This window comes from Acanthopagrus latus, chromosome 22 (assembly GCF_904848185.1).
Source record: "Acanthopagrus latus isolate v.2019 chromosome 22, fAcaLat1.1, whole genome shotgun sequence".
NCBI lineage: Eukaryota > Metazoa > Chordata > Actinopteri > Spariformes > Sparidae > Acanthopagrus > Acanthopagrus latus.
In genome coordinates, this window is record NC_051060.1 from 22,272,588 (window position 1) to 22,296,449 (window position 23,862).

The 23,862-nt window shown below is 43.2% G+C and overlaps 1 protein-coding gene across 2 annotated transcripts in view; it reads left to right on the forward strand.

Moving 5' to 3' along the window:
• Positions 1–23,862, forward strand: part of LOC119012319 (pleckstrin homology domain interacting protein) — a 35,308-nt gene that overhangs the window by 6,050 nt on the left and 5,396 nt on the right. Inside the window, exons 8-39 of one of the 2 annotated variants that reach the window (XM_037086022.1) lie at positions 2,798–3,019; positions 4,098–4,198; positions 4,505–4,575; positions 4,892–4,992; positions 5,396–5,436; positions 6,063–6,161; positions 7,864–8,020; positions 8,170–8,304; positions 10,809–10,937; positions 11,082–11,307; positions 11,827–11,949; positions 13,451–13,634; positions 13,738–13,840; positions 14,048–14,185; positions 14,617–14,714; positions 14,840–15,047; positions 15,338–15,448; positions 15,748–15,855; positions 17,015–17,139; positions 17,517–17,599; positions 17,830–17,941; positions 19,249–19,310; positions 19,385–19,567; positions 20,231–20,351; positions 20,462–20,587; positions 20,736–20,811; positions 21,634–21,696; positions 21,789–21,941; positions 22,465–22,617; positions 22,790–23,001; positions 23,107–23,348; positions 23,637–23,783. In XM_037086022.1, the coding sequence (XP_036941917.1) occupies positions 2,798–3,019; positions 4,098–4,198; positions 4,505–4,575; positions 4,892–4,992; positions 5,396–5,436; positions 6,063–6,161; positions 7,864–8,020; positions 8,170–8,304; positions 10,809–10,937; positions 11,082–11,307; positions 11,827–11,949; positions 13,451–13,634; positions 13,738–13,840; positions 14,048–14,185; positions 14,617–14,714; positions 14,840–15,047; positions 15,338–15,448; positions 15,748–15,855; positions 17,015–17,139; positions 17,517–17,599; positions 17,830–17,941; positions 19,249–19,310; positions 19,385–19,567; positions 20,231–20,351; positions 20,462–20,587; positions 20,736–20,811; positions 21,634–21,696; positions 21,789–21,941; positions 22,465–22,617; positions 22,790–23,001; positions 23,107–23,348; positions 23,637–23,783 (4,213 nt within the window). The remainder of the gene's footprint in view (positions 1–2,797; positions 3,020–4,097; positions 4,199–4,504; positions 4,576–4,891; positions 4,993–5,395; positions 5,437–6,062; positions 6,162–7,863; positions 8,021–8,169; positions 8,305–10,808; positions 10,938–11,081; positions 11,308–11,826; positions 11,950–13,450; positions 13,635–13,737; positions 13,841–14,047; positions 14,186–14,616; positions 14,715–14,839; positions 15,048–15,337; positions 15,449–15,747; positions 15,856–17,014; positions 17,140–17,516; positions 17,600–17,829; positions 17,942–19,248; positions 19,311–19,384; positions 19,568–20,230; positions 20,352–20,461; positions 20,588–20,735; positions 20,812–21,633; positions 21,697–21,788; positions 21,942–22,464; positions 22,618–22,789; positions 23,002–23,106; positions 23,349–23,636; positions 23,784–23,862) is intronic. The other variant, XM_037086023.1, reaches the window with a different exon arrangement.

Consider the following 23,862-nt stretch of genomic DNA (forward strand, 5'->3'; position numbering starts at 1 on the left):
CTGCACTCGCTCTCTCTTTCTTTTTCTCTCCCCTGACCGTCTCTCATCCTGCGCTGCCCCTCCTCTGTTCCTCTCCTCCCTCCCTCCCTCTCGCCTCTCCTCTCTTCTTGCTATTTCTCATCATAACTGGAGAAAATGTTTCCTCTGAGGCGCTGGCTAAGTGCCAGAATTAAAATTCGTTCTTGGTCTCCCTCACTACCCTTTTTTCTCTCCGCTCGTTTTCTCTCCGCCTCTCTTGCTGTCTCCTTTCATCACAAGATCATTTTTATTTATATATTTTTCTTATTTTTGGAGCTCTACGGTGCTTTTCAACACAGATTTTCTTTTTTGCTGCAGTGGAAGGCGGATTGATTGATTGATCATTGACTGTTTCATCTGGCGCAAACATTCACAGTGATCATCTGTGATCAATGAGCGAGCGCATGTTTATTTGGTTGAACAATTGATTGGCAAACAGCCACATTGATTTGTGTAATTTAGCCTTGGTAATGGCTGCAAGTTCATTATCATAGCTGCCGGGAAAGACAGATGAGACACAGAGCTGTATGCATCGTTTGTCCCTGTGACGGTAGCTAATGTAACTTCACATCGGAAGCAACTAAAGAAAGTTTGTGTCAAGCCTCGTCTCTGTATTGTGCGTAGAAAAAAAAAGTCAAACACTTAATGGTTCAAGGATTTGCTTTTTTTCTTTGTGATGATGATATTAAATAAGAAGACGTAATGTTTTGCATTGTTAGTTGATCAAAAGAAGCAATTTGAAGACATCACCAGGATATTGTGATGAGCTTTTTTTTCGCAGCCTTTCATTATTTTATAGGATAAACAATCGTTGCTGTCAGTTTGTCCTTGAGCTGTTTTTTTTTTTCTTAAATCACTAAGGAGGGGATGCTTGATGTTTTGATCAGTCGACGCAGAATAACATCTCCAGTCGGATTCGGTTCCACTGGTGATGGAGCGAGTGATTATGATTTATTCAAAGGAGGGGGTTGGTGTTTTCATCTCACATTTCCTCTCAAATCTGTGCTGATGCTGATAACGCGGGCTGTCTCGTTAGATACGTTGCGGATATAAAAAGGCTGAGTGATCCGAATCTGACTAACTAGCTGGAATCTAATCTGTTGTTCGGAAGGCAGACTTGATAATCGGGTTTTGAAAAATATTGGAATCACATTTGTTAAGCACACTTAGATTTCCTAACATCACATTCTCATTTCTGTGATGTGGCTCTGTGTGTGCTGAAGTCACTTCTGTTAGACAAGGCGGTGTGTGGTTTTTTAAAAAATGAAGACATTAGATCGTGTCACGCTGTGCTCGACAGTGGTTACCTGTTGGTTTTTAAAAATTACTTTCAGATCGTAATCAAGGCACAGATGGGTCTGGCACCATGTTGAATCACAAAAACCTTTAACGCCTTACGAGCTGGAGCACAGCCAGAGATTCTTACTTCGAGTCCCTGTAGGCTGTTTCCATGTCTTGATTAAAGGTCTTGATTGAACAGACTAAAGACTGTGTAGGAAGCTGCCTGTAGGCCACCAAACTTCTTATAGACTCAGCTTTATGGATTATGTTATTATTATGACCTTTTTATCATAAAAGAAATGTTATTTCCTTTTTTTTTGGCTTCCATTATTTGAGTTAAATGTAAAACTATAAGAGGGCCTCCTCACTAAAAATTGCCTTTTTATGAGAAAAGCCCACAACAGCTCTTATCAAAATAAGTCATGTGACTTCTAACTCAATCCTCAGCCGATTCAGAGTGGAGTTTCTCTGCAGTTTGAGCTTCCTCTTGTCCTTCGGTGTAGCTGCAGTTCAGGGTGACGCGAGGAGTCCTCACAGAGCAGGCCGGTCTATCTCACCGTGGTGTGAAGAATCTCAGCTCTGAACTGTCTGAGTAGTGAGCGAGCGTGTCCTGTTGCTTGTGGTACAACACTGTGCTGAATGATATTCAATATACTCACCTGCACACTGTTACCCCTTCACTGTGAAGATCTGAATCAATGTAATAATGTAAAAGTTACATTACACGTTAAAAGGTAAAAAATAGTCACTACTTTTTATACCAGTTGTTTCTGTATTTTCAAAGTTATTTTGATTCGATTTATTTTCTACCGCTGACAGCCGAGTTGCTCTTTGTGTGGACAGAAATAAGAAGTTTGTCTTGTTGATATATTCAGCATAATGACTGATTAATTAATTGATTTCCTTTATTTTTGTGACAGTCACACAAAGAGCTCAACCCTCAGCACAGTGGCAGCCGTCAAACATTTCAATTCACCGCACAATTACAAGTTGCCTTCTCTCCCAAAACTCGGCAAAACAAGATCTGCTACAACAAAGCTTCCAAACACAAACTCATATATACTGACACCACAGTAACAATCAGCCTGTCAGTTCTTTTTCTAATTTTGTCAGGTATTTTTATTTAGAGCGTCTTAAGATATTTTAAAGGATTGTACATGACAGTTGCAGTGCTCACGTGTTACCTTGTCTGGTACGTGCATCCACTTATGCAGACGACAGTCTGGTGCCTTGAAATGTTCGTTGTAACTTCTGGACACGCTGCAGATTAGTCACCTCTATTTTCTAAATCTGAAAAACTTCATCCTCCTTCTGTTTGTCCTTCTAGTTTACCAGTCTGCTGAGTGTGTAAGGCTGCAGTCGGCCCAGATATATTTTCAAATCGTTTTGAACTTGACATGTTTAATTTGTCTCTCTTGAAGTGTTCCTTAGAGCCAGGCGTATATAAAGTAGTTGTCTTCGCTCACCACATATTGGCTGTGCTGTCTTTCGTTTCCAGGGCTCAGACGACTGCCTCGTTAAGATCTGGGGAACAGATGATGGGCGGCTACTGGCGACCCTACGTGGCCATGCCGCTGAGATCTCAGACATGGCCGTCAGCTACGAGAACACCATGATCGCTGCCGGCTCCTGTGACAAGACTATCAGAGTGTGGTGCTTACAGACCTGCGCCCCTTTGGCCGTCCTGGAGGGACACGCAGCCTCCATCACCTCACTGCAGGTACGCGGGCGCTCAGGATGTTTGTGGTTCACATGCATGTTTGTTTCCGTGTGTGTGGTTTGCACAAAAAGAGAAATGGAAACCACTGCAATATTTCTAACAATACTTTTCACCAGACTGTCCGAGTGTTTGTAGAGTGTCTGTAATTTTATATTTTAGAAACTTAATCCACACTAGACAGTTTAAGACACTAAATATGATGCATGTTGATTGATTTAATGCTGTCAAATATGATGCATTCTGTGTAATTACATTCTTTCTAGAATGTAAAAGCCACTAAAGCAATAATTAGCTCATGACAAGCTGTTGTACAATCCACTGTGGGTTCGTTAATGTTAAGATGATGAGGTCAAGAAGACGCCTCTGTCAGGACTGGCTGGTATCCAGTATCCTGTAAAATGCCAGCGTTGTTTCCATGAGAAGGCTCATTTTAACAATCAGAAATGTGTTATTGATGTTAGTCTGTGTCTTTTCTTATTTTCCCATGAAAATCCATTTTCCCTTCTCCTGTCTGTGGCATTCAGCCTTAAGCTGTTTGTTGCTACTGAAAATGTGAATCTCAAAAGGTGATTTCCTGAAACAGCTGGGCACTGCAGTGTTTAGTAAATAGCACCCGAACAATAGGGAATAGTGCACTTTGCTGGTGGAAAATAGACGTCAGTGCCCAAGTTCATTGTAATAAAGGAAGAGGGCTAATTCAGGGGTTTTGAATAGTTTTAGGGGAAACAACGGACTTGGCTCAATCAGATGTACACAGACACAGCTTCTCGGTAGGATCAGGACATTTTTGTTTTTGATCTTCTCATGGGATTTATAGACAGTGAGAAGAATACACAACATTGCCAGCCACATCCTGTAAATGCTTGATCACACACGGTGTTTTTTTTATTTGCATATTTATCCGTGCATCTGTTGATCTGAGGTTTGGTGCATCGTCTCACCTCTTCCTTTGTTGTTGTGGAAGCTTTTTAAACTCACATGGATTAATTGTCCTTTTTCTTTTCTTACTGGGGTGTTAGCAACATCTTTGTATCGCCCAGTATACTCAGCTGTAACCTCTAATTGGTTGTGTTTGCAGTTTTCTCCCCTCTGTAGCGGCTCCAAGCGCTACCTGTCCTCCACCGGAGCTGACGGCACCATCTGCTTCTGGCAGTGGGATGCGCGCACGCTCAAGTTCGGGTGAGAAACACAAGACGCAGCACACACAGTGCCCACGGTCTCACCTGCACAAGTGCTGTTCACACGTTTTACATCTACATGCTGCTCAGCTGTGTGTGCACATGTTTTGTTTTTCATAGCTGTTTGTGTTTGGTACATGGCGAACATATTATGCTGTATGTTATCTTGACGTCTTTGCCTTATGCAGAACATTCTGTTAGACTACTGATCTTCACTACAAACGGATTTGGGATGACGTGTCACTTTTTTCACTGGCTGAATATTTCTTTTATGAATATGACTTTCTGTGTGTGTGTGTGTGTCCAGTCAGAGGCCCAGTAAGTTCACGGAGCGTTCCAGACCTGGCGTCCAGATGATCTGCTCGTCCTTCAGCGCAGGTGAAGGCACAGCTCCCTTTTGATTTTCACATATGCTTCCAGATCACCGGAGGGGAAACAGGATCAGAGCTGAAAAAAAAGTGCTCATTTAGACCAGATTAAGTGAAGAGCTTCGCACAGCAGACATCCACGCTCAAGTGGGGACGCTGATTTTCAGTAAATGTGGAATAAGTGTGCTTGACAGTTATTGAGAGCGTATTTTTCTGATTTGAGATGCCATTGACCTTAAACATATGATATATAACTGTAAAGTTTTTTGCTGGAATGTATGAATTTCGTTACTCAGATACTTTTATGTGTGTGTGTGTGTGTCCAGGTGGTATGTTCCTGGCAACAGGAAGCACGGATCACATCATCCGGGTGTATTACTTCGGGTCAGGCCAACCAGAGAAGATCTCCGAGCTTGAGTCCCATACGGTGAGTCACCATAGTGCTTTATCACAAAGACTGTGCTTTAAAGTAACTCTGTATGTCAAGTTATTGTTTGTTTTATACATCATCTGTTTTTTTATATCTGCATCATTCTGCAAGTTGTTTCTGAAATTCATCAAATATTTAGCATGAGGGTTCACTGACCTTTGAAACAGTTGACCCCCGAAAAAAGGTCAACTTACTTGCTTTTTTACTTCCTTGGCAGATAATATTTGCTAAGCTCTTTTGGAAATGTCGTAGCCTTGAAAATATGGGTCATCATTCTCCATGGCAACTAAGCAAAGCTCTGTAAAAGTTTTATTTTTGTCGTTATTTGGAACTCTAGCGGAGGGAATGTTTGTTACTCGTGGCATTGTTTTGATTATTCTCCTGTGTTTCTCTCACCTAGGACAAAGTTGACAGCATCCAATTTTCACATTGCAGTGACAGGTAGGGTTGCACAGTTTGTGTGTGTGTGTGTGTGTGTGTGTGTATGTGTGTGCGTGTGTGCGTGTGTGTGTGTGTGTGCGTGCGTGTGTATGCAAGCTACAAAATAACTGTAGTTAATTTTTGTGTGCGCACCACCGTTTGTTTTTATGGAACCTCAGGGTGTTGTAATGTGACTTGATGATGTCAGCAGAAACACTTGCTTTACTTGCTATCTGATACATGCTCTGAAGCACATCCACACACACACACACACACACACACACACACACACACACACACACACAGGCATACACTTGCGCACATCATGCACTCTCCTGGTGTTAAATTGTGTGTGCCTATGTGGAGTTTGCAGAAAAACAAGCTCAGCTGTAATTCCCCTGGGTTGCAGTGATATCAGCAGCGAGGGAGGTAGACTGTCTATGCAGAAAGAAGGGGTGGAGGAGATGGAGAGGGAGACGGGCGGGAGGGTTCATATAATTAGTGTATCCTGATGTTTGAAGATGAAAGCATTCATTGTACTGCAGAAAGCTGAAACAGAACTGAGTGTTATATTTACAGTTTACTCGCTGCATGAATTTGTGCTCACAAATTGGTGTGTGTGTGTGTGTTTGTTTTTTGTGTTGCAGGTTCGTAAGTGGGAGCAGAGATGGTACAGCGCGAATCTGGCAGCTGCAGCCTCAGGGCTGGAGGAGCATTCTGCTGGACATGCAGACCAAATTACCCGGGTATGTGTGTGTGCACGGCTGTCAAAAGTCTGGCGCACTGCTGCGCTCAGAGCTCAGAGCCGTGGGTTGGGATGATCCGGAGGGTTATAATGTCACTCTAAATTTTACAGAAATCAATCTTGTTGTGCACAAGACCTGTAGTGTGCGAAGATTCCCACTTGAAAACAATGCACTGTTTGGAAACACAAACATTTTATTAGAAAGAGCTAAACTAAGACTTGCTGCCCTTTGTGCCAGCAGCAAAACGCTTCTCTCACAACTATTAAGACCTGCATTTATCTGTTTTTTTAGAGTATGGTGACCTACTGCATAATCTACAGCACATGGATAATTAAATTAGCAAGAAAAAAAACGTCTTCCCACCTGTGGCATGAAGCGTGACACAGTGATTGATTGCCCGACTGCTCCCAGACAGAATATAGATTTACTGCAGCCATCACAGACAGTGAATGAATGAAGATGACACTGACAGGCTATTTAAGTGTATATTGCCTGAGTGAACACAACAAACATGAGCATAAATACAGATTTTAAGATGGTTATCCTGGCTATCTTCACATAATAAATGTGACTGTTTCTAAAAACTGAAGCTTAGATATTATTCTAAAGACTGAAAAACACAACAAAACAAATCCTGACAATACAACTAAACTGATGATATATTACCACAGAGTTGGGTCCCCTTAACATTAATGTAATTGTATGGAATGTAATGTAATGTAATCTAATTCCAGTTGTGAAAAGTGAGTCCAGTCTTTAAAGCTACCAAGACATTTATCTCCAGCAACAACTTATCCAGTCAGCTGATAAATTACCTGAAGATGTGGATGAATTGTCGACATCTCACTTGAGGTTTCAACTTCTTCTTCTTCTTCTCCCCTGAAGCTGCGCTAACGTTAGCTGTGGCCGCTGCAGGGGTGCGGTCCTCAGTGCTTAGATTTATTTTGTGTTTGTCTAGGTGATTCCTCAGGTTAGACTTGTTGCCCTGGTCACCTCTCACGTTACAGGTATTGCAGTGACTATTGTCTGCGTCGAGTTCTGAAAAGTGTAACTGTGCTCACCGCTGCCCTGACTCACTGTGACTCGAACAAGTTGCAGGGTAGACACCGACTTGCTCTCTCACTTTTTATACTAAGTTGCTCTTTCACCTAGATGTGCTCTCAGGAACTGAACTTTGGCACCAGTTGATTTAACATGAGTTGGTTCTCTGCAGCACCGACATCATTTGGTTGGTTTCCTCATAAAGAAGTTCACTACTACCCCTGTCTTTCACCTGCGATCTTGTCCTGCCTGAGCACAACCAGAGTCAGGAAATTGCACAAGAAGGTGTCGACATGTTTTGGCAGTGCTGGTTTTCACAGTTTACACATGTAAACATTAACAGCAGATGTTGTGAATAATTATCCTAAAGTGTAAGTAGATAAGGTCGAGCTGTCAGACTGGCTAGATCCTCATTAATTGTGTATAAAGGCACAGAGGATAACAGATTAAATTCATTAGCAGGAAAAGCCAGGCAATGAATTGTTCACATCTTTGATCAATAGCTCAGAAAAGACGATGAATTCATTTTTTATGATAGTTAAACTGTTTCACCAGATGTCTTTTTATTTTCCCCGTGATGTAATTTTTGCCTATTAAGCAAACAAAACTGATCTTTATTGGTACAAACGTGACGTCAATGTTTCAACGTCTTTCCCCTCAGAAAGTACAACCCCCCACCGCTGGAGGACAAGGTGACCAAGCTGAAGGTTACCATGGTAGCATGGGACCGCCACGACGGCACGGTGATCACGGCGGCCAACAATCTCACGCTGAAGGTGTGGAACTCAACGACCGGCAACCTCGTCCACGTCCTCATGGTACGTAGGGAATAAACACCTACACGTGCAAATGTAGTGAGTTAAACCTGACACCAACTCGGTCTCTTTTTGAGGTTGAGGATTTGTTTCTGTCTTTTTTCATTTCTTGGGGTTGCCGTAATCTCACCGTTGATGTTCTCTAACGACAGGGTCACGAGGACGAGGTGTTTGTTCTGGAGCCACACCCCTTCGATCCAAGAATCCTTTTCTCAGCGGGTCATGACGGGAATTGCATCGTGTGGGACCTGGCGAGAGGAGTGAAGATCCGCTCGTATTTCAACATGGTGAGACTGCTGACCACCCTTTACCTCTCTGTTTCTCCTGTCTCTTCGTCTCATTGCCTCTCAGCCGCTGTGTTCTCTGTGGCTGTATTCACTCTGAAGCTGAAAGTGACCAGAACCAGATATTTGTCCCCTGTCATATGTGACACAGATGTCGTGTTTTCACGCACAATGAATCAGCAAAAAAGATACAAATTATTATTGTTATTCATTTTTTTCCCCCCACCTCCTTTGGTCTTTGCTTCTTTCCCACCACACACTCTTTCCGCTTTCCTTTCACAGTGTCACTCTTTGTCTCACGTTCTTTCCCTCTCAGCCGTCACTGTTCTTCCCCGCTGATCACTTTCACTTTCTCTCTTTGCTGTTCTCGCCTCCCTGACGCTTGAATTTTCCCTGTCATTAAAGGCACCACGTTGTGTGGCCGTGGGCACGAGTCAAGGGTAGAGTGAAATCATGACACCGCGCTGAAGTGCATATGCCGCTGTACATATTCACCTAGTGTGTTAATAATTGTTGCCACTGTTTTATTTCCTGCTTGTGTCTCTATGGTAACCAAGGACGGCTTTAATCACAGCGTCAGAACAAGTGAGTCACTCAGCAGGCCCAAATCTCTGCGTTGATCCTAGACTGTAAATAATGTTCAGGAACGATAGATTGTATGAAAAAAGTGGCCGTGACGTCAACCATCGGTTTGTGGACTGATGCTCTGAGATCTTGAGTTTGGTACGTTGGCTGTCGTCATCTTGGTTTTTTGGAGCCTGAGGGGACTATATTTGGATGAGGGGGTGGAGCTATTATTGTCTCCTTGACTATAAATGAAACCGTAATGTGCAAAATGAACATCGTTTTCTATTGAAGAAGACTTGAAACAAACTCACGTGGAAACAGTTTACTGAAGGAACAAATCGGGCGAGATGTGGGTTAATTTTTTTTTTTTTTGCATAGACTTCCATACATCAGACTTCTTTTTGAAACCATGTGCGTCGCTTCCATCTGGAAATCAGAAAGAATGCAGGTTGAAGACTCTTGTGCATCGGCTTCACTTTGCAGACCCAGCGGCTGTTTGTTTGCACTGTCTATATTTACAACATGTGATCGTGACACGGCCCAATTTTCAGTTTGAAACTTTTACTTGGCACTTTTGCTAGATAGTGGACACGATGGCACAAGTGACAGTATCAGGCTGATGGTACATTTTGAAATATAGCGTTCAAAAAGCACAATAATAAATTATTCATAAGGTGAGAGAACGGACTCGTTCATGTCAGGTACACAGATGTGTGTCTAAAGGTTGCAGCACTCTCTCCACAGGAGAGGGAAAGAAAACCTCCGACTAGGCTGTCTTGAAAACTAATTGAATCTGCTGTGTGTCATCTTACAATAAGACTTTAGCAGAAGAAGTATTGATTTAACTTTTCATTTACAAAAAGAAAGAATAGGCTTTAATTCTCTTGGAAGCTACGTAGCCTTGATTTAATTAAACCAAGCCTGTTTGAGCAGAGGTGCACTGTTGCTTTTACATTATTACATTATTAACTCACTGTGTCGTCACATATCCCAAAACAGCATTTGCAATAAGGCGGTTGGTTTAACAGTCGTGCTCTGCACTTTCTTGCTTTGCCAAATCCACTGCTAGACACAGTCTCACCAGTGCTGTTGCTCCTGTAGCCCTTATTTGTTTCTTTGCTCGCGACGGGGGTTCTTGTTTCTTGGTTCTTGTAAATCCTGTAAGTGTAATAGAAGAGGTTGTGCTGTACCATTTCTGTACCTGGATATTTCCTCGGTCTATTAATAACACTATTTAACTACTTCCAGTGTTGCCTGTTCCTGTAGCTGGCTAAAACACACACACACACACACACACACACACACACACACACACACACACACACACACACACAGTAGAAGATGAATGGGAGTTTTTTTTTTTATTGCATCAGGTTAATCTGTGTTGTGTTGTTTGCTGTGTTTTACTGAATAAGGGACACAGAGAGAAGCAGAAACTCTGAACAATGAGAGAATGGAGTTATTGTGCGAGTGAAGGAATACCCACAGAATAAAATAAAGGCAACAGTAGGCTGACTGCCAGAACAGTTAAGGTTTTCTGTTGATAAAGATTTAGTCTCTTCAGCCGGTGTTGTGTTTTATCGCTGCTCTTATCTTCTGTTTGTTTCTCTGTTGCTGCTGTAAAATGGGAAGTACAGTGTGACAGACATTTTTTTTTTTCATTTTATTTGTAATAATAACCCACAGTGATACATGTATTATTCTCTATTTATCATTTATTAAGCAATTGTTACTGTAAAATCGTTATTAATCATTGCTTGTTAAGTGCCATTCAAATGACTTATTGAACACTGCAGTTGATCTCGTGTGCTAGATATTTCAAGTAGGCGGTGAAACAATTGCCACGGTTGCTCAGAATTCCCCGTGGTGGTGTAATATTATGATTTACAGTGTGCACCTTTCTCCCCCCCTCCCTCTACCCTCTCTCTGTGTGTGGATAGATTGAGGGCCAAGGGCACGGAGCATTGTTTGACTGCAAATGTAGTCCAGATGGGCAGCACTTTGCCGCCACCGACTCCCACGGACACCTGCTCATCTTTGGCTTCGGCTCCAGCAGCAAGTACGACAAGGTAAAGCAACAGGCCTCCCTCTACCCGACACTTAGCAGCTCCTCCCAAAGTCATCAGCACTAAGTTGTAATTACTGCCTCATTTCAAACATGCAGAAGTATTAGCTTTTATGCACGTGAGTTAATGTAGCTCGTTACTTTTCAGATAGCGGACCAGATGTTCTTCCACACTGACTACCGGCCACTGATCCGGGATGCCAACAACTACGTGCTGGACGAGCAGACTCAGCAGGCGCCGCACCTGATGCCCCCACCCTTCCTGGTGGATGTGGACGGGAACCCTCACCCCCCGAGATACCAGCGGCTGGTGCCTGGCAGGGAGGGCTGCAGGGATGAGCAGCTGATCCCGCAGATGGGGGTCACTTCCTCAGGTACACAGGCTAAAATCCGACCCTCGGGAGAATCTGTTCACTTCATAAAGTGAAGGCACGAACTTGAGTTGAAGCTCTGCTCCGCTCTTGTTTGCTTGCACTCTTCAGATCAGGTCTTTACCTGCAGGCGAGGCTGTCTGAACTCATCTACCAGCTGATCAAAGACCCCTTTGTCGAGCTGTATCACAGAACTCTCGTAGCCTGACAAGTTATCCGTCCTCGAATGTGCCTAATGAGGGGCTTTTATTGAAACTACACCAGCATCGGCAATTAAACCCAGAATTAATATGGCTGTTTAAAATCTTGGCAGGGATATAAACGGTAACAATTGAAATACATTAGTAGTACACAGTGGTGATAGGTGAAGGAGGCAAGGTGGGAAAGAAGGACACTTGTGAGATGACATGACTCTACATGCTCAACGACAGAGAAAATGACGTGAATGTAACAGAGCAATACGAGCATCCAGTGATTTTAAAACAGTAGTGGTGAAACTGTAATTTGTTCTGTCTGCGTCAGGCCTTAACCAAGTGGTGAGCGAGCAGGCGGTGGACGGCTCCAGTCCTCTGGATACTATGATTCAGAGGCTGCAGCAGGAACAGGACCAAAGACTGGGAACCAATGAGACCAGGGCCAGCAGAGGTAAGACCGCCTTACAGCAGGAAGGTCACACTGTTGTGCCGCTGTGTGTTTGTGTGTGTTTGTTTTAGTTTTCAACTGCACCGGAGTAGCGAGGACGTTCCTCTGGGTCATTAGAAATGAAGCGAAAGTACCGAATCTCTCTTAAGGTTGTGGCATTTGTACATTGCAAACTTGTTCTATATTTATTTTACTTGGTATTTTTACATTATTTCCAATTTTACAAAACAAGGATTTTGAGCAGCTCAGTGAGATTTATGCAGGAAACCTTGAAAGTGCATCAGTGTCTCATCATATCCCCCTTTTTGCTCTTCTTATCCATTAAGTGATGAAAACACTCAGTGGTAAATCATCCAGGTTCTCCATACCGACACATTAGCGCACGCTATGATAAGTAATTGCCCGCATGCAGCTGTCTTTATCTAACAGCAGCCTTCTCAGTAACAACACCACAAGTGTCTTTATTGTGCGTAAATTTTATTTACACTCAAGTGACTGGCATCCCTGTTCGTTCAAATCATCTCATTTTCTCTAGTCTCCAAATTCAATTCATTAGATCTTCTTTTGAGTTGAAAAATATGTGTTTACAGGAACTTTAACTTCAAATGAAAAAGAAATTGTGACTGAAAAGAGAAAATACAAATCAGGGAGAACAACATAAATGCAGAGACTTTTTTTTTTTTTTGATGAATGCAAATTATTTTAAATTAATGTAAATTGCTCTTTGTATCCTTTACTCTTCATTCTTCAGTGCTGAAACAGTGACTTAATAAACTGATTAGTCAATCAACACAGGAATAATCAGCAACATGATTTTTACACGGTTTAAGCTTCTTTTGGTCGGACAAAAGGAGCAACTTGAAGACGTCAGGCAGTTTAAGATGATAATCAGTAATCATGAGCTGCTGTGTTTTTTTTCCCCATTATTTTTACGACAAATACTTATTTCACTAAATTTAGAGAAAAATTGAGGCATTTTCTAACACCTTTATTCCACAGACTCGGTGTAGTTCAGATGCTTGTGTAAATAAAATCTCTGGTAAAAGTAAAAGTACTGATTCAACTTCTTTAAGTAAAAGTAATAAAATACAGGATCTGAAATGTGACCAAAGTAAAAAGCTTACTGAACCTGACAACCCCTTAATAGAATCCTAAGACTGTTGCGTGATATGTACTGATGCATAAATAAATATAGATAAATACAAAGTTGTCAGAAAAATAAATACTGAAGTAAATTACACAGATCGGAAAAATCTACTTAATTACAGTAAAGTAAGTAAAGTATTTGTACATACTTCCCACCTCTGATATTAATTGTTTTATTTATTATTTATGTGTTTGTTATAACATTGTGATTCCACCTGGAATAAAATGAGCTGTATTAGAAAGTTTTGCTGTCCTGCTCGCTTTATCAACTATATTAACATGATTTCACCCAAATCAAGTTCATTTAAAGGCTGTTGATCACTTTTTTCTCTCTCTCCTCGACACCTCCGTCCCTCAGGATCGGTCGGTTCGCCCACAGAGGTCCACTCTCCGCCCAACGTGGGTCTGCGTCGCAGCGGGCAGATCGAGGGCGTCCGCCAGATGCACAGCAACGCCCCGCGCAGCCAGATGGCCACGGAGGGCGACCTGGTGGCCTGGAGCCGCAGGGTGCTGGTCCCTGAGCTGGAGGACGCCTCCGTCAGGTAACACGCGTACAGAGAGGAGCCTACTCTCTGAGGTGATGCTGTTAATGCATGTCATGACTCTGTGTTTGTGTGTGTGTGTGTGTGTGTGTTTGCTTTGTAGGAGACAGGTGAACTGGCGTGAGGCTAAAGGGGAGGAGGAGATCAATATTTATCAGTCAGAAAGGAGGAGACGCACCATCCACTCACTCCCCAAGGAGAGCAGGGTAAGTGAATTAACACACACACACACACACACACACACACACACACACACACACACACACACACACACACTGTTGTATACAAACATTATTGTTCGAGGGGAATCTCACATTTTTTCTCACAAATGTTTCTTGTTGAACGTTTATTCCGTATCAGTAGGCGTCATACTATCATCTGATGTTGTTGTTGCGCATCCTGTCCCACCGCAGGTCCACCTGACGTCGGAGTGTGTCGTCGACGAGGCGAGGAGGAGCCAGGGTAACCACGGCTATCAAACTCGCGCCGCCATGGAGGAGACGAGCCGCCAGAGCGCCGAGGCTGCCGATGACGACGAAAGCATCTCGGAGGTGGGTATGATAAAAATAGGACTGCCTTGTTTTGCCTTCTTGAAACTCAAAAACAGATAAAAACGCTGGCTTAAAAATTGTGTTTTTGTTGTATTCAGATGATTTTAAGTTTCCATGATTTTTCTGTTTTAAAATATTTGCCATTTTAGTTAGTTCATCTAAGCTGCTTGCACTTTTTGCCAGAGCATCAAAAACTTATAACAGACCTTTTCTCTTTGTTATTTTTCCAAAAAAATCTGAAAAATTTTATATTTCCCAACCTTCATAGCAATTAAGCTGCCCAATAGTGAAATAGATCTTTATAAACTTAATGTCTACTTTCAAAACAAACTTTATTTCTGGAGCACTGAACATATATCCACATACAGTCCATTTCTGAAGCCTTTCCTTTTCACTGATTCTGTGTGCTAACATAAAATAATGTGTGCTAGGGAGAGGTGGAGGTGCGGCAAATCAACGGCCATTCCTCAGAGGAGGAGAAGGAGGAGGAGGAAAAGGAGCCCTGGCCAGACGACCACAGCAGTTCAAGGTAAGACAAATACGGCAAATCACACACATTTATCATATCCACAATCTCGTACGGATACAAGCATGTTCTGTATGCAAATCGAAACTCACAGACACATCTGTGCTTTTAATCTTCTGTCTTCGCAGCGACTACTCCAGCGATTATTCCGACTGGACAGCAGATGCAGGGATCAACCTTGAACCACCCAAGAAAAGTGTAAAGGTAAAAAAGAAAAGCAGAGGCTCCGAAGAGGATGAGGAGAAGAAGAGGGACGGGAAGAAGGAGCGAAAGAAAGAGAAAGCAGACAAAGACGGCGCGTTACCAAAGAAGAAGCAGCCAAAGGAGAAGAGGAAGGTTTGTCATCAGTAACTTTGATCCCCCATTATTGTCACTGTGATTCACAGTTATTACTTTGTGCTTTTAAGTATGACAAAAGCTTCTTTTGCAATATTTTCTGCACATTTGAGAAATTACACAAATGACAGTTTTTGATATCAAGTGCATATAAATTAAGATGAAAATTAATAGAACTTCCAGCCAAGTGTAGCCGCTTATGTAAGTCTTGGTTAAGAAAACAAATGTTACATCACGCAAAACCTTAATTTAAGTATGAAATGATTTACTTTGTCGTGTGTCCTTTTTAGAGGACAGAGCTGCAGGAGCAAGGGCTCACTCTGGAGGAGTGGCTTCCCTCCGCCTGGATCACAGACACGGTCCCCCGCAGATGTCCTTACATACCCCAGATGGGAGACGAGGTACACGCCGCCTGTTTCTGTTACAGTGTCCTCACCACATGTGCCCCACATGTCTCCTCAGTCCAAAACACTGGCTCATGTTTTACATAGCAACAAGACTAAAACTCTGCACTAAATTTAGCTGCCCCTTGAGGCTGTGATGCCCATTACACACTAGAAAATAGGGGGCACACTGACTGATCGCTATCCCTAAAAGCAGCTGAAAAGTATGTTGCCAAAAGTTTTAGAGCCACGCCACAGAAATTTAAACAAGATACAGGTCTTTGGTATATCTGAATTGTGTTTTTGTGTGTGCGCAGGTGTACTACTTCAGACAGGGCCATGAAGCCTACGTGGAGATGGCCAAACAGAAAAAGATTTACAGCATCAATCCTAAGAAGCAGCCCTGGCACAAGATGGAGCTCCGGGTAAGAAACAGAGTGACAAAGACGGATCGAAGACTCGCTGAACAGAGAGCCCGTGTACCTCCAGATTTATAATGTCTGTTTATTTGTGTACACAACCACCGAGGAGACGTCCCTCAGAAGAATCACAGCAGATCCATGAAAAATAAATCAATAAAACAGTCTTCTTATAGCGGGAATACATATGAACTGTAAAGTTATCACAATTCCATAAAAGTAAAAATTACTCTCAACCTCTCACAGATAAAACATCAGACGCAGGATCCTGTTGATCTTTGAAGTGGTGGATAGTAACTAAGTACTTTTACTCAAGTGCTTGAACTTCAATCCATTTTCTGCCACTCTGTATTTCTACTCCAGGCAAACATTGTACTTTTTACTCCACGGTGTTTATTTGACAACTTCAGTTACTAATTACTTATCCAATTTAGATAAATTAAATAAATTATTTCCAAATTAGCCAGAACATAAACGACTTTCTTTCAGCGATGACTAAAAAGAGAAAAAGAAAGGATAGATAGTGATTCCAAGGAACCTGAATAATCTCAAGCCACAGTGATGTAATCATGCCCCGTTGCACACACCACACAGTCTTTAGTTTGAAAATCTGTCAGCAGTATTTCCTCTGTATCGCAGACACGTCGTCTGGTTTCACTTTCATGTTTACTTGAATCCGTTTCCTTTCTTATAACCTAAAAGAAAAAACTGTCTGCAGAAGAGAAGGTCCCGTCCCTGTTTTTGAAACTGTCTCTAAAAGAGTGAAGAACAGACCTTTATGGGATTGTATTCTTGTGTATTTATCATTTCTTCTCCACGTGTGGAGGCAGAAAATAGCAATTTCTGTGCAGACAGCGGTCCGTAATGCATCGCAGGCACAGTGTGCATCTTTCTGAATGTGCAGCGTTTTCTTCTATTCCTTTTTTTTGGGGGGTGTTTTAACAAACAGGCCAAACAACACTGAAGCATCACTTCTCTCAGCTTGAAAAACTTACTGTGGCATCACTGGCTCTCTCTCAGTGTACAGAATGAACAACAGTGAAAAGGATACACAGTTTACCAAAAGTGAAAGGCATTGATCCCAGGGCTCCAGGGTATGTGAATGATGTCTCCTGAGAAGAAATGATTAATGTCAATCATTCGTCCTTTTGTATGTGGCGTTCAGGAGCAGGAATTGATGAAGATAGTTGGCATCAAGTACGAGGTCGGCCTGCCCACGCTGTGCTGTCTGAAGCTTTCCTTTCTGGACCCCGACACCGGAAAACTGACCGGAGGATCCTTCTCTATGAAGTAAGCAATCCACTGTGACATATCCTGTTCTTGAGAGCAGCTGTCCATTTTTCAACAATATGCAGAAATTCAGTGCTCACAGAGTGTGAAACTGTCCTCCTCAGTAATCCGTGTGCCTCCCTCCTCTGCTGAGTTTAAATATAACATTCCTCTCCCTAAATGAATTCTCATCTTGACACGAGACACGACAGTACTCATGAAACATTAAATCCAGTTGACTGATGATACAAGAAGTAAGGACTGTTATGGGAACGGCAAAGTGCTTCTCCGAATTCTATGCGTTTGATCTATTTTGCACTTTCAGTGTAGTTGTTTTATTAATTCCTTTCGCTTTGTTATCATCTTTGACTCACACGTACATGTTTGTCTCGTTGCAGATACCACGACATGCCTGATGTCATCGACTTCCTGGTGCTGCGGCAGCAGTTTGACAATGCCAGAAAGAGACAGTGGGCTATAGGTCAGACAGTTTTCACCTTATGGTCTCTTTGTGGTGCAGAATACCAACTGTGTCTTTCCTTTTCATTGTCAGTTAATCTAATACTGTGTTCACGATTAATCTATTCATTGTTAACTCCAAAGTGACCTCTCAATCCACTTATCTATTTATGTCACATACATTTTCTATCTCAATTTATGAAGTCAACTTTTGCGGTCTTGTAAAGATCTAACTGATATGTGTGCGTGCAGGTGACAGGTTTCGGTCAGTGATTGACGACGCCTGGTGGTTTGGGACCATTGAGAGCCAGGAGCCCTACCAGTCTCAGTACCCCGACAGCCTGTTTCAGTGCTACAACGTCTGGTATGATCACAGCTTGGATTTACTCTGTTTTAATGCTGCACGGATCGATCAGAGCACTACACAACCTCATTCCCACATAAAACATCTGTTGTATTATTAAGGAGAGAACCAAGAGTTCCTAATTTCTACAAAACTGGCAACAACGAATGACAAACTGGTGACAGAAATGAAAACAGACATAGGAAGCCACTCTTAAAGCAGACACACGTTTGTTTGTAGATTTCGAGGTAATGATGACCGTCAGAATTACCTTTTAAATTATATTTTGCTGTAGGTGCATCGCTGCACCTTTATGCAAGAGATTTCAGCCCCCGTGAAACAGCACACAGTGTAACATGATGAAACTGTAAATGTCACGATGAATACCAGAAGGTTTCGCAAGTCGATCAACCAGATTCCAGCATGACATGAACCGTACGTAGTCCTAGACTATATATGGAGCCAACTCAACAAACAGAAGATACAGGGAGGTTACAGTGAGAGAGGAGGTCCAAGGTAATCTTTATTTGTTGCACAGCGAGCAGTAACACAATCATCACACTAATCAACACAAAAAAAAATAATTTACATGAGAAAAACTAGGAATTACAAGTTATTCAACATCCCACTGGCAGCAGGGACGCAAATCTCTTAGTGAGAAAATCGCACCTAAACTTTGAGAAATTTTACTTTGAAATTACAGATCGATTGAACGTTGGCGCCTACAAACGCTCTGACCGGGTTCCCACTACTCCCACTATGTCTACTGTACAGTTGGTCTCGTTGTATCTTGTGAGGGTGTGAATCCTGGGACTAAATGAGTTTGACATCTGACTCCCCCACACTGAAAGAATGATAAATTGAACCCATTTCATTAAACTGGTTTACATGTAACAGGGATTTGTCTGCAGGACCAGCAGCTCCGTGTGATTATGCCGCTGACACGTTCCTCTCACAACACTCATTAACTGCACAAACACCTCGTGGTTGGAATCGCTCAAGAAACTTGATGAAACGCTCCTGGATGACAGTTTGAATTAGATATTTACAAGGACGCCGGCTGATGCCGCCCTTTGTTTTGCTGTTGATGCACTTTGATTGTCAGTGACATTCCAATTTGAATCATTAATAAGCATATTGTCTGTTTGAGTTAGTTGTTCGTGTCAGCACCGAGCGCTCATGGTCACTTTATTTTGAAAACCTTGTTAGAGAATGGTATCCACTTTAGGTTGTGGGTGTTTTGCAGTGTGTCACCTGTGCAGAAGCACTTTACAAAACAAGGTTGTGAAAGGTGTAATGACTGATGTCAACGCTGATTTCTCATCCAGCTGGGACAATGGAGACACGGAGAAGATGAGTCCTTGGGATATGGAGCCCATCCCCGATGATGGTAGGTCGCTAAAATACAGCCACACTACAGCACCCACAGATTTTAACGACCTGTCTTTACAAATTAAAACATAGGTTCTCGTTCGATTGCTCCTTGTGCAGCCACGTTCCCGGAGGAGTTGGGCATGAGCGTCCCGCTGGTGGAGGCAGAGCAGAAGGAGCTGCTGTACGTCCCGTTGGAAGGCGAGTGGGGCTGCCGCACACGCGCAGAAGAGTGCGACCGCATCATCAAAGCCATCGACCAGCTCTGCACACTCGGTATGACATCATCAAGCCACTGTGAAAAATAAACAATCCGCTCGTGTCGTGCAAGGAAGGATGCGTTGTTCAGCCACGAGGGCTCGTTTCCAGTAAAGCGGCACGACTCTCGACACAACATGAGTCACAGCTCTGAGCTCATCAGCATGAGTCCCGCAGAGCCACAGATCACTCGCTAAAAGAAATTAGCGGTGAACACATTGAGCCGCATATTGAGGTGCTTGCTTGAATTCCCGTTAAGTGATGTAATGGCATATTAGGTGCAGGCTTTGTATTGCTGCAATCCTCCCAGAGGAAAGCTGATCCGAGGGCGCCCTCTACTGACAGTTTGGGGATGGGACGCAGTCGAACAGCAACAGAAAGCACACTTTAATCCTTCTAGATTTCTCCCTGTTACTCCTACGCTTCATGCTGCAGCTGGCTTACAGCACGGGATTTGTTTTAACTCTTGCAGGTGTTTCTAAATTTAGCTAAGAATATTCAGAGTAAGTAGGACAATCTTTAGGAAAGGGGAAAAGGTATTACTGAACATATGCAGGATATTTTATTTTGAAGGAGACATATCAAACAGAAAAGATATCCAACTTTTGTTCTGTTAGAGTGGATTTGTTTCTCCTAATAATCTTTTCGTCCGGTGTGTTTGTCATTCCTCCCCACTCTTAGATGTCGCGGCGCCATTTTCCTTTCCGGTGGACCTACAAGCTTACCCCACGTACTGCACAGTAGTGGCCTACGTCACTGACCTCAGCACCATACGCCAAAGGCTGGTGAACCGCTTCTACAGGTACCTCGGCTACGTTCGAGTAAAAAGAGACGGCAGAATAAAAAACACAACTGTGTTTGTGTGAGGGAGAATTAAACACACATCGATCGCATTTGTATTTTCCTTTTCAGACGACTGTCCTCTCTGATGTGGGAGGTTCGTTACATTGAACACAACACCCAGACGTTCAATGAGCCCGGATCGTTCATCGTCACGACGGCCAAGTTCGTCTCTGACCTCATTCTGCAATTCGTTAAGTGAGTATCAAGAGCGTGTGTGTTGATGTAGAGGAAAAACAACTGCTCAGAGGCTGCAAACAAAATGTTCATCAGCCAGTTCAGGTTTTATTGCTGAACTCTCTGAGACCTAAAACAACTCCTGTTCTCTTTCTGTCGTCGTCTTCAGGGACCAAAGTCTGACAGACATCATGCCGCTCTACAGGACGATGAAGAAGGCTACCTTCTCTGACTCTGAAGATGAGGTGCGTTCACACAGCTGCATGTTCACACAGCAGTTTACCTGACTAAAATATATTAAAATATATTAAAAATATTACCTGACCTTACTCAGGTAATATTTTTTTCTTCTCAATTCCAAAATGTTGTAAATCGTGGCACCAAACGCTGTTCGGTTTTTAAAATGCTCCTGTTGTTATTAAAGAGAAACTCTTTACAATGTGGGAAGTATATGCAAATAAACAATGGTTAACTTTCCCTCCATTTTGCTGCCAGTGGAGGATATGAAACACCGGCTCTTTGGTTGTTTTCAGAATATACTTCTGCATTTTAGTAAACCCGCCTCCACAGACACAGAGTACGGAAGTCAAATCAAAACAGAAGGTAGAAACTGAGATCAATGTGTAAAAGGAGGTCGTGCTGATCAAATATGAAACAAGATTCAGTTACAACGCTGCCAATTTCTTGACAACCGTTGCTTGAAACTGGATGAGACAAAAACTAGTTGGACCAACTCTCAGTACGTCACCCACCAGTGAAAGACAGTGGTCCTGTGCAGCTCGGTTCATTTGAGATTTTGTAGGTTTATCTGCCTTCTGAGAAAACAGGAAATACCACAGCCGGTTGTCTCTGTTTTGTCTGATTCAATAAGTATTTGCATCTTTCTCCACTGCACCGACAGCCCAGTTTTATAGAATAAAATCAACCATCTACCAGTGAATTGCTTCTGCAAGTTACACCTGAAAGGCAGCAGGGAGTTGCTGAATAATGAAATATTTGATTGCAGAGCAGACTGCCGACACAAAACATGTTACCTTGATTTAATTTCCCTTTTCCTGTCTATTTAGGAGGAGGAGGAAGAGGATGACGAAGATACTAACACTCCTGGAACATCCACACGAAAACACAAGGTAAATTATCAAACAAAAAGAGTTTTCTCAAACATGCTGCTGTCCACGAGAGTGTCTTACTTTTTTAAACTTACATTTTTTTTTTCATGTAGGGTCGTCAGCCCATGCGGCGGCAACTGCGAACCCGTCCCCCTTCGTACGACCCTCAGGCGTGGAGGGCGCGCTGTAAGGAGCTGCTGGATCTCATCTTTCAGTGTGAAGACTCGGAGCCCTTCAGAGAACCTGTGGACCTGCAGGAATACCCGGTACCTCAGCATGAAACTCTTGCTTTCTTTATCATCCAGTATTGTGTGCATGTGAACTCTGCCTTCCTCAGAAATATTAGGCTGGAATGAATAAGCATTTCCAGTTACCCTTTTTTTTTTTCGGGTGCTGGAATTTTACTATGCAGTTCAGTCCGGGGGCACAAGTGGCCACGATTCAATTACACAAAGAGTGGTGGTTTTGAAGTGAAGGTATTCTTCAGGCCTCTTCATTCAGCGTCTGTAATGAAGACCGAAGCTAATGGAAAAGTTGTGAAGGAGAAACAATGTGAAGTCTCACGGTTTCAATGGGCCACGATTCTCTTTGTTAACAGGAAACTGGAATTCTTTTGCTTCTGTTGCTTCAGTTTTTTTTTTTTCCTCCCCAGTCCATTCAAAGCAAAACCCCGAATTCTCCAGATCTCTTACGTCTTTACCCTCTCTTCCTCTCCTCTGCTGCTTTATTGTGTTCTCATCTTTTGAAATGTGTAATTGAAATGTGCCAACTTCCCTCCGCCTCTCCCAGGACTACCTGCAAATAGTCGAGTCGCCAATGGACTTTGGCACCGTTCTCAACACGCTAACAGAAGGAAAGTACCAGTCGCCCATTGAGCTCTGTAAAGACGTCCGGCTCATTTTCAGCAATTCCAAAGCTTACACGCCCAGCAAAAAGTCTCGGGTGAGGCACAAACACACACATGCTTTTACTTGTGTAGTTGTGAGGACCTTAAACCCAAGGTTCATTAACCCTAATGTACACCGTAGCACTCTCGTATTTTCATGCTGTGATGAAAATTCTCAGCCTGTTATTTGTCTGACAGTTGAATCAGTGCATCGTCTTGTGTCTCCAGATCTACAGCATGAGTCTGAGGCTCTCCGCACTCTTCGAGGAGCACGTCAGCTCCATCCTGGCCGACTACAAGGCCATCCACGGCCTGACCGACAGACTGACCAGACAGGGCACCGACAGACAAACGCGACACACTACGGACAGGCAGACGCGGCACGCAATGAAGAGGAGGAGGAGGAGGAGCGAATCTCCGACCAGCAGCACCGCGTCCAGGTAGGGGAAAAAAACCCCAGACATTTCATTTCTGGTTTTTGGTGTCTCTCACTGTGAATTAGGTGTGATTTTCTTTTTTTTTTCTTCCTCCTGTGCTGCCTCCAGCCCAGAGAGGAAGAGACGTGTATCATCGAGGGTGACCGGAAAAAGAGAGCCGTCACCACCGGCTCCTTCGCGACCCTCTCTGAGACAGAGCGCCCCCCCGAAACAGCCGCCTCAGCTGGTGAACGGGAAGGCAGACACGGCAGCTGCAGGGCGCACACGAAGTGCGGCACGCCATTCTACGCACACTCCACCCTCCTCTTCTTCCTCGCATAACGCCACGAGCAACACACAGGGCACAGCAGGTGAGATATAAGAGATATGAGATATAAATAAAATAAATAATAAGGTGGCAGCTGGTTCGCTTTGTTACCTCGCAGTCTCACAGTGACAACAAGACCGCAGGAAGTCACTGCAGCCACCCAGGAAATAGTCAGAAGCACAGTTTTGTTAATTTAGACAGAGCCGTTTCCAGTCTTAATGCTAAGCTAACTAGCTGCTAGCTTCATATTTACAATACAGACAGAATCCAACATGTTTTATTGACTTCCATTTGTTTTTGTTTGTTCCTTTCCTATGTTTCCTGTCTACAGAGTCTACTCGCTCACTGAGGGCTCACAACTCTGTGTCGGCTTCAACACCACCAGCTCCTGAAAAGGTGACGCCCTCCCCAGCCACGGAAAGTAGCGGCGGAGGAAGCACCCGCAGGAAACTCAGAACTCCTGTTCGACACACACCTGGTAAGAGACGCTGTCACCACGAAGTGAGGCGTAGGCTTATAGTTCAAAAAAAAATATATACATTTGATCCGTCCTGCCT